Below are 13,703 nucleotides of genomic sequence, written 5' to 3'. Positions count from 1 at the left end.
GTATACCCAGAGAGGACAAGACTTGCAGACTGGAGTCAGAGACAGAAGAGCGTTCTATATGTACCCGGTATATTATGAGATCAGATAGGTGAATACATCAACCGACCAAATCTCCTGCAGTGTCTTGCACAAAGATGGATCGGATATTATGGAGTTAAGAATACGGGCTCCACGCCTCATAGCTGAAATTGAATATGCATGGAAACCAATATGGTCACAGAGATCCAGCATAAAATGGATCCAATCTCTCCAACAATCACCCATGCTGACAGGAAAACCCCAAGTGAGATGTAAAGACTGTGTTGTGTGCGCGAATGACGGCACATGCCAAGCATCAACCGCTAAAATCGCAAACTGGAATCTATCCTGAGCATCTCTCTCTACTGCACAAATGGAAGGCAAAGACGGAGGTGTATCTGCGCACCAAAACCTCCACTGTTGTGTCTGCTCAGGTGCCTGCAGTTCTTTATGGAGTCACTTACAGAGAACATGCTCCAAGACAGATCAATTCACAATGGCCATAAACCTTAACATATCATGCCTGCCATGATATATACTCCCCTTATATGAGACACTCGGCTTCTTCAAACCAGTGTATAATCTTTCACCATGCCAAGTTCCTGAAGAACTTAATAACAGACGGAGAACCACTATTTCCTGAGCAATAACTCCTTACTTCTCCAACTTCATTCAAGACTAAACAACCAATTTGCTTAAGAATCGCCGCAAAGGTGGCCCCAAGTGATCTACCATGCACCGCGACCCACTAGTTTCTTGCCCTTTTCCCTATCTTCCATTATCAAGAAGTGGAAAAAGAATGTAAGAGGGAGGACTACTATGTTTATTCCTATTCCATATTGCTCACCTTTCTGGACACATATTGCTCTTCTGCAAGCACTTTCCCAGACATTTTTCCCCTCATTAAGCCATGGACCTGCACTCACATATAGCAGTACCATTTTCAGCATTTGATTTGATATATAGATGCAATAAAATAGAACTTAGGCTTGACATTTTAGAGTCAAATTTCTTAATAAAAGTACCCTTCCCTGCTGAAGCATCTCAGAACATTGGCGCCCATTTACAGACCTTACCAAACTTCTCCGCAGCCTCCTTTGCTGACCCTTGCATAGAGAGGCAAACACCCTGCATGAGAGTGTCACTAAAAGATGTTAAAATAACTTTACAGGATCAGAAAGGACGAGGTCTAAGCATACGAACTAAGAGAAGGGTGAAAACAAACTGCACAAAACAGCCAATCAAATAAAAGAGATAAGATTCAAAACTGAGTAAAGTATTGAAGCAAAGAACGACAGAAGCGTGCAAGAAATCGGTTACTTTTTTGACCCAAAAAACTCAACAGTGAAGTCATTCATACTAAGGACATGAGAAAGTGCAAAGACTTGATTCCTAAACTTTACATCTTATTCCAACAAAGACATAAGACCATGCAATCTCTTGATTCCTAAAAGATATAACATGAAATAAGATTTTATCAATAAAATGATCTGAATAAAGAGCTACAGCACCAATTTAAACACAATCTACAACATTCCACGGAAAGCAACGTTCACTTGAAGAGAGAGCTGAAGATCGTCACCTTTATCTTGCATAGTATGAACAATAGCTATTGCACTGCAGGTTTGATGGAGGGCTTTTTAAGTTTTTGGGCAACCTAAATCTCCTTCTATTAGTCGTTCAAACCACAAAGGGCTACAAACATGCCCCTACAAAAGCCTTCAAAAGGTAAGGTATCATTGGAATTTCAGACATCTAGCCATTGCTAGGACAATAACCTCATAGGGCTTTATCCTGCAATGGGGGCATGGGAAAAGCCACAGCCTTCCATGTACATCCACCAACGAAATGAGCCACCCTTTGTCAAGAAGAAGGGATCAACCCACCAAGTACAAAGGAGAAAGTATCGTCACCACTGCATAAAGTCTGACCTACCTAGTCCAGTGGAGTGTCCACTAACTCAAACTAGAGGTCATCAACAGTCCCAGCATGCGGCACCCAATATACCCTCAAACCATAACAAAGCATCCAGTCCTCAATATAAACCCCTTCGTGGAGTAGTAAAATGGCTCCCTGCTCAGTGCTCTCTCTCTCTCTCTCTCTCTCTCTCTCTCTCTCTCTCTCTCTCTCTCTCTCTCTCTCTCTCTCTCTCTCTCTCTCTCTCTCTCTCTCTCTCTCTCTCTCTCTCTCTCTCTCTCTCTCTCTCTCTCTCTCTCTCTCTCTCTCTCTCTCTCTCTCTCTCTCTCTCTCTCTCTCTGTGTGTGTTCATTCCACCATTGGAGTAAAGCAGGGATGCCCACTGTCCCCTACTTTATTTGGTATGTACATAGATGAGGTATCAGATTACATTGGCGACAGAGGTGCTCAACTTGCAGGGTCATGGATCCCTTTGTTGTTGTATGCAGATGATATTGTATTGATAGCACAATCACCAGATGGAATGCAAAGGCAGCTAGATGCATTACATAAATTCGCGGAGGACAGTGGATTGTCGGTAAACTTGGGTAAAACCAAAGTTATGGTGTTTAACACCACACCGCAGTGGGTTGGGAGATCGGCAGCTACATTTGTATATGGCCAGGATACAGTAGAGTACACAGATGCATACACATACCTTGGTGTCGTATTTGCAGGACCGAAGTTTACTCTTAAGAAAGCAGCGGATGCTAGATTATCCAGAGCCTCTGCGGCCTTGGGAGGGTTGGAGAGGATGTGTTCACAAGTGCAGTTTCAGGAACAACGAACAAAACTTTGGCTCTTTGATACTGTGGTGGCTTCGGCTATGCTTTATGGGGTCCAGATTTGGGGACCATCTGTGGATCAGGATAATTGGGAGTCAATGGAGAGTATCTATGATTTCCCGAATGATTAGATCCAAGGCCTCCGTACCACACGCAATTACCTGAGCGGAACTAGCTGCCCCTCCATTAGAAATTGAAGCTCTTACCAGATCAGTGTCCTTTATACATGGTTTGTGGGATACAAATAATTGCCGATATACTAGACTGGCCCTCGAATCCTCTTGACAATTAGCAATGAAAGGGGATACATCATGCTGGTATGCGCAACTGTCTTCGTGGTTTCAGAGACACGGGTTCAATATGGAAAGATTACCCCCATTCCAATACTCTCTTGAGGCTCCATCACTGGCAATTACACGAACGGAGATTAATAAAATCATCTGACAGGATCTTATACAGTTGGATACTAAGAGGACATGGGTAGACCCTACACAAGAACTGGGCACGAAGATGGCCGACTACAAAGAACACTTCCTACAGCTATCTGAAGATGGATTTGTGATTCGCCCGAGCTACATGGATACCCACTTGTCTCATGGTTTGAGATGTGCTATTGGTCAGATTCGTACATCCTCACACCAGTTGGAAATTGAATTTGGCAGATTTAGGGGAATCCCACCTAAGAGCAGAATTTGCAAGTTATGCGGAATGGAGCCGGAGACAGAATTACACTACATATGCCACTGCACAATATACTATGAGATACGTGGGCGTTTCCATTGCCTATTTAAAGAAGGCTTTGGACCTCTAGATAGAATCATGCAATACCAAGATCAAAGATGCTTAGGCTTGTACCTACTGGAACTACATCGGCACACGGATAATCTAATGAGAAGACAAAGAGAAATACAGCCTCAGAGGCAGATCACAGACTTCTTCGGAGCGAGAGAAGCAGGAGTGGAAGGAGAAGCAAGAGGCCAGCAGCCAGCACAAAGGAGTACCCACATTCATACCAAAGGCACCCTAATTGACAGAGCCATTGATCTTAGGAAATCGAGACGACCATGACCAAGATGCAGAAGCACACTTCACCGGAGGAGACTACAACAAAGGATTAGAAGCATTCTAGCCAGACACCCAGAATGCTCCTAAGAAGTTTATTTATTTAATACTTTGTATTTAGTTTTTCACACTTATTTTCACACTCACACTTAGTACTTTAGTACTAAGGTACCCAGACATTGTAACAGATGCACCACTTTTGTATCACTTTGGTCTCATAGGTCATTCTGGCCTTTTGAAGACTTAATATAGCGTTAATTATAATATAACATCTCTCTCTCTCTCTCTCTCTCTCTCTCTCTCTCTCTCTCTCTCTCTCTCTCTCTCTCTCTCTCTCTCTCTCTCTCTCTACATGCTGCTGCCCCGTCTACTACGAGATACGAGGTCGCTTCCATTGCTTGTCCAGAGAGGGTTTTGGACCACTCTCAAGAGTAATGGGATATGAAGATCAAAGATGCCGGGGTTTGTTCTTGCTCGAGCTGCGCAGACACAGAGAGAGCCTAATGAATGGCGAGGTTAACCAATCTCAAAGACGGATTACAAACTTCTTCAGAGCAGACACGGGACATCCGCAAGAGCCACTCCCACAGCAGAGCTCCCCCCCGTCTCACACCAGAGGCACACTGATTGACCGAGCGATTGAACTGGGGAAATCTAGGCGCCCACGACTGCGCAGGACTACACAGCATCGACGGAGGCTACGTCAAAAGATTCAGAGCACGCTAGCCAGGCATGCACGACGCCCGGTCAGACTACTAACCATGGAGGAAATTGATGAGATTCGCCAACGACCAATGCTAGATCTTTTGTGATTCGGCTATCCCAACTAGCCGCCCTTTTTTGCATAGTTTTCAGCTTAGCTCACATCGACCAATCTAGAATCCCATAATATATATCTTTGTTTTGTACTGTTGTTAGGTTATTTTGTTACTCTGACTTTGTATCAGATCCACCACCTTGTAACTTTCTGGTCTCATAGGTCACCATGGCCTTTTGAAGACGTTAATATAACTTTTCATTTCATTTCATTTCTCTCTCTCTGTGTGTACAGACACACTGTAACAGGCTACAGAGCAGCAGTCATAGCAGCGCACAGGTGCAGACACAACAGTACGCGCAGGCGGGCAGCTTACAGCAGTGCAGTGTGGGGGTTTGGGCGCTGTCTATTTGGGCACACAACAATAGACTTGCTGGTTCGTGGAGCCCTGCTATTGCCCGGCTGGTTTGCACAGACCCTCCCCCACCATTGCGCAGCCTTGCTGCTACTTACCAAGTGCACGCAGAGCAAGCAGCATGTGCTGAGCGAAGCAGGCAGCACACACTGTACAGTGCGAGAGGTGTTCGGGGCTTTGCAACAGACCTGGGACAGTTTGCGCAGCAAGTCGCGACAAGGTGGGTCTATTTGCGGCAGACCTGGGACAGTTTGCACAGCAGTTTGCTCTTTCTTTTGAAGTCTCCCCATTTCCTCTTGTCTTCTTCCCTACCCTCCATGCCTTTGTATGAGTAGGTAGCCTCACTACCCATCATGCGGAGAAGTTCTTCGAAGGAAGACTAGAGCTTTGCACAACCGGTCTAAAAGACCAAGATGATTTGGAAGCGGAAGTCATGTTGATGATTGTAGGAGTGGGGATAGATGTGGTTTCTTTCCCTTTCCCTTTCTTAGCGACTTCTATCCATTTCTCGGCCTCATCCGCCTTCTTCTGTGTCTTCGTGATTGCATCCACCCACTAAGACGTCTTTGCCCCATTCTGTTCTCTTCCTCTTTGATCATCCGTACCTGGAGGATAGTCCCCCTTCTATTTTAGATGATGATATATGGGAGTATCCAGAGATGGCGACATTATTATCTTGGGGGATTTCAATGCTAGGACTACCCATCACCAGACAGTATTCTATGATACCTCAAAGGAGTTGATGCAGGAGCTTGATATTACAGAAATGGACATGTCTAGATTATCACAGGATGAGGAGCACATTGAGTATGGCAGATACTTGATTGATATGGGGACTGCACATGGATTGGCCATTTTGAATGGCCTACAGAGATTCCCTCCAGCTGGTGGTTTTACATGCTTTCCACATCGGCATGGCGCTAATACAGTGGATTATGTTATGGCTCAGGCAGGACTCATTCCTTCCTTTCAAGATTTCTTGGTGGTAACTAGCCGGTTGGGGTAGCAATTGATCATGCTATCTTGTCTTTCACTCAATCGTTCCAGTTCAACACAACTCCATTGGGAGAGGCCTCAATACATACTCGGTATACCTTCACGAGGGAGACGGATCACGTGTACATTGATGAGATATACAGGCAGCTATGCACTCACGAGCCAGGACAACCACTAGATGAGCTCACCCAGATTCTGACAGAGGCGCTACATGATGCAACATCAGGGGCATATCCCCATAGCGAGCCTACACGTAGACGATCTGGAAGCATGCTTCAGAACAATTGGTATGATGAGGAGTGTAGAGAGACGAGGATCAGATTACAAAGAGAGGGTACTACTACACATAGACAGTCACGGATTATCTTCCGCCGCCTAGTGCGACGAAAGAAGAGGGCTTACCTATCTCAATTAGAGTGTGATCTGTATCAATTGTTTATGAGTCAGGACTCTAGTGACGCATGGAGGCTTTTCAATGAGCACTCTCCACCGCCAGCCACCATCACTTCCACAGGGACATGGGGGGAATATGCATAATGCTACATCTCTCTATACAACATTGGGGCAGCCACCTTTGCCTGACCCTCCAGAGGCATGCCCAGAAACATGTACTTTCTTTATTGTTGAGAGGGTAAGGAAAGCCATTGACAAGATGAAGATGGGAAGAGCACAGGATCATGATGGTCTGGTAGCAGAGCACTTTACCCATGCCAGAGATATGCTTGCAGAGCCTCTTGCTATGATGTTTAATAGAGCCATGTATGAGGGTTTCCCTAAGACTTGGAGTATGTCCACTATTGTGCCTATCTTCAAGTCGGGAGATCCTATGCTTCCCAGGAATTACCGAACCATCATGGTTGGTCACACTCTGGCTAGGCTATATGCATCAATTCTTGAGCATGAGCTGAGTGGATCCGCATAGAGAGAGGGCATACGGGCAGCAGGACAGGTAGGGTTCAGGAGAGGTTTCTGCACTCTTGACCAGATTTTGACACTCAGAGCCATTATTGAGGAGGGTAGACACCATGGCAAGAGGATATATTGTAGCTTTGTGGATTTTCGCAAAGCCTTTGATATAGTGCCAAGAGCCAAGCTCATACGCAGATTGCAAGACATGGGAGTGCCCACAAAGCTGATCTAGGGGATCTTAGCTTTATATAGGACAGTGGTAGGACAGGTACGCACTACTCAGGGCATGTCCAACATGGTTCACTCCACCATTAGGGTGAGGCAGGGTTGTCCCCTATCTCCGACTCTCTTTGGAATATATGTAGATGAGTTTCAGATTATGTACATACAGAGGGTGATAGAGGTGCTCAGCTTGCAAGGACATGGATTCCGTTGCTATTATATGCTGACGATATTGTGCTGATCTCTAATTCTTCAGAGGGGATGCAGCGTCATTTGGATAAATTGCATGTATTTGCACGGGAGAGTGGATTGTCTATGAACCTTGGTAAGACCAAGGTAATGGTGTTTAACACCACGGCGCAATGGGTAAGGAGGTCCGCCCCCACTTTTACATATGGTCAAGAGACTGTGGAGTATGCAGATACATACACTTATCTTGGGGCGGTTTTCAGTGGTCTAGTATTTTCCCTAAGGCGTGCAGCAGATACGCGATTGACTAGAGCCTATGCAACATTGGGAAGACTTGAGAGGATAATGTTCGCACGTTCAATTCCAGGAACCTCGGACAAAGCTTTGGCTCTTTGACACGTTGGTCACTTCGGCCATGCTGTACGTAGTGGAGATATGGGGCCCCTCAGTTCATCATCATAGCACAGCTGGCAGTACTGATGGATGGAGATGTATGGGGAAGCCCTTGGTGTCTATGATTTCTCGGATGATTAGGGCCAAGGCCTTAGTACCACATGACATTGTTAGGGCGGAGCTCGTTGCTCCTCCATTGGTAGTGGAGGCACTCACTCGATCAGTTTCATTTATGCATAGCACTTGGGCTCTCCCTAGAGACAGATATGCTCGATTAGCACTAGTCTTCGCGACAGCTGGCATTGAAGGGAGATGATTCATGTTGGTATGCAGAGATGGCATCTTGGTGTTAGCTACATGGCTTTAGTATGGACCGGCTACCCCCATTTCAGTACTCTTTGGATGCACCCTTCATCTCCCTCACTAGGGAAGAGATTACCAAGCTCATGAGACACGACTTGATTCAGTTGGATACGAAGAGGACATGGATACAACCTACACATGAGCTAGGTACGAAGATGACTTTCTATAGAGAGCATCTTCTCCAACTCACGGAGGATGGTTTTGTGATCAGACCAGGATACATGGATACTCATCTATCCCACGGGATACGATGTGCTGTTGGTCAGATACGCACATCCTCACATGATGGTGGCCTTAACCTCCTGAAGTTGTCTCTCTTTGATTTTCTCAATAACCTCTCGCACTGATTGTAATGGGTTGTGTAGTCGAAGGATTCAATACGTGACTTTTGCTTCCATATGGAACAGTAACCAGTTAAAGCTATGGTTTTGCGTCATTGAGTTCTTGTCGGAGCTCGTTCCTTTCTTGCTATAACTTTTGGACTAAACAAGACAAATACTTCTGTTGCCACGTTGCTGACAAGGTTTTTGCTGTAGCCCTCTTCTTTAGTCTTTCCCTCCTCCCTTGTCTCCAGCACTAACTGTATCTCCCCAATCTTATCCCCTGCATCACAGCTGGTTTTTCCCCTTGAGTTTCATAATCATGCTATAGCACAGGGGTTTTTCCCGCTGCCAATCTAGTTATCTGTGATGCCTACGGGCTCTTTGTAATGTTGCAAGTAATACTTAGGGTTCGAGCCCCACTTTTTCTATGTGTGTGTGTGTGTGTGTGTGTGTGTGTGTGTGTGTGTGTGTGTGTGTGAGAGAGAGAGAGAGAGAGGGGGGGGGGGGGGGGGGGGTTGGTTGGTGGAAAATATAAGCTCTCAACTCTTGGAGCGTCGGACTGCGAAAGGATCAAAGCACACCCACATAGGGATATCCACTGCTCAGTCCTACTCGTTATTGTGCACACCAGAAGCGGGGCAGTCAGTTTTGGAGGAGGACGGCTGTCTCCATCACTGTCCAACTATTTCAATCGCACCCTTTGCCAAACCAACACGATCAGACGATGACTCTTAAGGAGTTGCCTCTTGGTCTGTTTGTAAGTAAAATTTGCAGGTTTGTATTGAGTTAATTCCTAATTAAAGCATACTTCAAACCAACAAAGTGAGTTTCTATCGCACTATGGAGGTGACAAGAAAACTCAGCTATTATAAAGGCTATTACAAGACATGTTTATCCATAAGGCAAATATGGGAGGATAAGTGTATAAAAGATTTTGTGGATACTGGTAAACTGACAGCATGAAATCAGCTATTGATTTTATGCACAAAAGTGAAGGCCTTACTCACATGCATGTACGCAAAAAATGCCCGAGACCACACACTGTCTTTCTCCAGCTCCTCCCAGCACTTTCGTGCATCCTCCCACTGTAACATCACAGTAATACAAGACATGATACAAGCTGCAAACTGATTCCAGCTATAACAATAAAAAAAGAAAAGAGCTTCAGACTCACTTCAAGCTGTAGCATATAGCTTACACCTAATTCATACACCCAAGCATGACGTAACTTGAAAAATTTCGATTCCGCAGTCAAATGCAAGCCCTGTATACACCATACAGTTAGCCTTTTTGTTAAATTACTCCTCAAAATTAAACACATGGAGCAACGTACAGATTTTTTAACATTGCCAGGAAAATTTTTATTTCGAACACTTAACATGCAACGGACAATTCATCCCTTTGGAAAGGATGTACTAGTTGTAATTTGCAACACACTTCACACAAGTGGGGGGGAGGGGAGAGTTCCTCATGCTGACAATTGCTGACTCACAATTTGATTGCCTGTGACAGTAATATAACATATGTCAACAACCCTGCGAAATAGGTACTAGTTATTGTTACAGAAGACTGATAGACTCGACAACATGTAAAGGCTGTCAAAGCCTCGACCCTTGTAAAAAGGTTTTCTGCTACCTATGAGCGACGATCTAATGTATCTCCAATAAGACACTACAACCTAGCATATTATGCCCTGAATTTAGCAATTACCCAAAGCCTATGATCAACTAACCTAGCATAAGCCTCTCATTGCCCTCTTTAATAGCGTAGACGAGCATTCAATGCCACCAACATACGAAATGGCCCGAGAAGCCTCCGGACAATGTTAATACAATCCCAAGAGAACGACTATTAAAGTGTCAGTGATGCATTTGTTACTTTCACACAAAAATATTTTGAAAATTTTACCAAAATACCCCTGAATTTTGTGGAAATTTCCTGTATTCCGCTCCAATTTCAGAAAGTCTCTACCCCTTGTATTTGGCCAAAAATTCCCAAAGTAACCTTCAATTTTCCCAAAATTCATAAAATGCCCCTCATTTACCTCGCAAACAACTCCAAAGAAAAAAAAAATTGCGACTCTTCATGGGAAGATTGGTTCTCTCTCCATAGAAGATGATAGAGCTAGGATTTGTGGGCTCCTAAGATGAAATCTTTCATTTATTTTAGACACAGATGCAGACACTTAGAGATGGAGCTCCATTGTTAAAAAGATCTGCAAAAATTGGGGCAATCCATCCAAAAATGATACAAGGGTGTATTGAAAATTTTGAAATTTGAGGGGTATTTTAATAATTTCCCCAGTAACAGTCCTCAAGGTTGCAACCTTGATAAATTACAATTTAAATTTAAACATACAGTGGAACCTTTTAAGAAAACCAGTTTAAAATTAGATACACTGGTAACTTCAAGAACAGAAAAAACAAAACAAAACATAAATCTTGCTCACCACTCTTGGAGCATTGAAATACAAGTCATTCCTCCTATATCTCCTAGGCCATTCTAAAGCCTTGCTCATAAACTCAAGGAGGCAGGGACTCTTTCAATGAAAACAGGTCACCTACTGTGATGGATCATGGAGTTCCGAGGAGGCTATAATCCTAGGATAGCAGAAGGAATAGTGTTCCAAGTATTCAAAACGCCAATGACCTAAAACACCAAGATTTTGAAGATTTGTTGGCTGTAAATTATATCACTAAGAACAATACAGAATCTACAAAAGCAACCAAAGTTCCAAATGTACGATCTAAATATGTGCGAAGAACATAGTGTGCCACACAATGACGTCTCCATACAAAGAAAGAGGGTATCCATAATAATTTGAGAGGAACGACCGCATAGAAAGCTGCAGTGATAGCAGGTGAGGGGCCACTGGTCATGTCGGTAACGGTCCTCAGAGATAAATTGTAATGACCCTAAAACTGGTAAGGGGCCCTCTGTTCATGTCAGTGACAATCATCAGAGATAATAACCCCTAAACCTTCCGTGCCATCAGGTTCAAAATAAGCTCTATATGGACCTGACAATATTACAATAAACTCAACAACAAAGACTGCAATCAAAATACAAAGATCTCAAAATAGTGTGAGTATTACAGCACAAGTCTTTCTTCAACAAGAACCTGCCTCATCTAGCTTCAAAAAGCTTTGAATTGAACCCTCTAAATCTCCTTTGAGACGTTGCAGGCGCCCTTTGTAAAAGCTGCAGATTCAGAAAAAGCTTAATTTATTGAAATTACAACATAGCCAAAAACATTGTTTTCCATTAAGACAACGAGCTTCAGTCATTTAACTGTCTGCGCACCTTAAAAAGAAGCTTTTGGGATACTTTTCATCAAGTACACGAAGAACTTCTTCAGCTGCTTGCACATGTTGTTGTCGCTCCTGCATCAACATGATGAAATGTCTTCCTCTAGCCTACTACTACTACTGAAGTTGCTAAAGTTTGCCAGCATTTAAATCACAAAAAAAATAGTATTCCCCGATGTCGAGACAGAAGTTCGACAGTAACCCAGCCTGGCTAGTAATAAGAGTCTCTCAATAATACTTTTAAGAAAGAGGACACTAGTGCAAGAAATAATTGCAACAATTGTCAAACCTTAAGAGGAAGAATTAAATACAGCAGACTTGTCAATACTGGTTTCACACTCACATGTGACGATGCAAAGATTATGTGAGGCACGGGGCAATAAATTTCATAGCAACTGGTGTTGCCAAGCAACAAAGGTCAAAAACAATACCAGTGGAATGGAGAAGAACGACGGCAAGATAACATGGTATGACAACAGCAACCTGAAATTGGCACAAAAACGTGAATGAATCTCTCTCTCTCTCTCTCTCTCTCTCTCTCTCTCTCTCTCTCTCTCTCTCTCTCTCTCTCTCTCTCTCTCTCTCGCCTGGAACTGCAATGGATCTATGCGTCTTGATGTGGGGACCTTTGAGGATAGCTTTACTGGAAGAGACATCATCTTTTACTCTGAGACACACCAGGCCCCAGGGCAATCCATGCCTCACATCAGTGGATACAGGTGGGAGACAGCCTACAGACAGGAGACACGCTCAGAGCACAGAGGGCGGGGCTCAGGGGGAGTGGCAGTGTTATTTAGAGAGGATCTGCAGCCACTGATACATATAGCCCGCAGGGACGAGCAAGCTAGGTACATGTGGGTGAGACTGAAAGCAGAGACAGGCAGATACCTCTATCTAGCTATTTGCTACTTTCCCCCGAGTACATCAGTTTATGCATCACCCAGAGGACAGTCCCCTTTCTCTATTTTGGATGATGACATATGGGAGTTCTCTAGGACGGTGACATTATCATCCTAGGGGACTTCAATGCTAGGACTGCCCATCACCAGGCAGTGTTTTATGATACTTCAGAGGAGATGCTAAGAGAGCTAGATGTTGGAGAGACGGGCCTTTCCAGACTATCACACGATGTGGAATGTACTGAGTATGGGCGACACCTAAGAGAGCTAGATGTTGGAGAGACGGGCCTTTCCAGACTATCACACGATGTGGAATGTACTGAGTATGGGCGACACCTGATAGACATGGGTACTACACATGGATTGGCCATCTTGAACGGCCTACAGAGATTTCCTGTTTCGGGAGGTTTTACATGCTTCCCACACAGACATGGAGCCAGCACAGTAGACTATGTCATGGCACAGCCGAATCTCATCTCTAGTATCCAGGATCTCACAGTTGAGCCCAGACCGATCGGGGTGGCAGTGGATCATGCTCTGGTGTCGATGACCATCTCCTTTCAGTTCAGTGTAGCACACAGGCCACGAGTAACAGCCCCTACTCGCTACACATTCAAACGGGAGACGGATTCTGTATACATGGACGGAATATACACCGCACATGGGCACTTCCTGGAGACAGATATGCTCGCATAGCACTTGAATCCTCTCGACAGCTAGCCATACAAGGAGATACAACATGCTGGTATGGGGAGATGACATCATGGTTTCAGGCACATGGGTTCAGCATAGACAGGCTGCCACCTTTCCAATACTCATTGGATGCACCATCTCTCACTCTTACACAGTCAGAGATCACCAAGCTCATCCGCCAAGACCTGACCCAGCTAGACACCAGGACGACATGGATACAACCAGCACAGGAATTGGGCACGAAGATGGCTTTCTACAGAGACCACCTCCTCCAACTTACGGAAGATGGTTTTGTGGCGAGACCCAAATACATGGATACCCACTTGTCTCATGGGATACGATGTGCTATTGGCCAGTTACGCACATCTTCTCACCAATTGCGGATTGAGACTAGGAGATACAGCGGAGTACCAGC

General features: G+C 44.6%; 1 protein-coding gene across 2 annotated transcripts in view; it reads right to left on the bottom strand.

Annotated features, from left to right (window-relative positions):
* LOC147438269 (uncharacterized) overlaps positions 1-13,703 on the bottom strand; it is an 86,293-nt gene that overhangs the window by 24,921 nt on the left and 47,669 nt on the right. For both annotated transcript variants that reach the window (XM_086487571.1, XM_086487570.1), the window contains exons 7-13: positions 12,128-12,179; positions 11,692-11,771; positions 11,514-11,589; positions 9,563-9,652; positions 9,396-9,473; positions 1,090-1,146; positions 866-934 (exon numbers count right to left, since the gene is read on the bottom strand). In XM_086487571.1, the coding sequence (XP_086343697.1) occupies positions 866-934; positions 1,090-1,146; positions 9,396-9,473; positions 9,563-9,652; positions 11,514-11,589; positions 11,692-11,771; positions 12,128-12,179 (502 nt within the window). The remainder of the gene's footprint in view (positions 1-865; positions 935-1,089; positions 1,147-9,395; positions 9,474-9,562; positions 9,653-11,513; positions 11,590-11,691; positions 11,772-12,127; positions 12,180-13,703) is intronic.

Source organism: Adiantum capillus-veneris, chromosome 17, assembly GCF_014529385.1.
Source record: "Adiantum capillus-veneris isolate H3 chromosome 17, ASM1452938v2, whole genome shotgun sequence".
In the NCBI taxonomy this organism is placed as follows: Eukaryota; Viridiplantae; Streptophyta; class Polypodiopsida; order Polypodiales; family Pteridaceae; genus Adiantum; species Adiantum capillus-veneris.
This window is presented reverse-complemented; position numbering and strand designations above follow the sequence as displayed.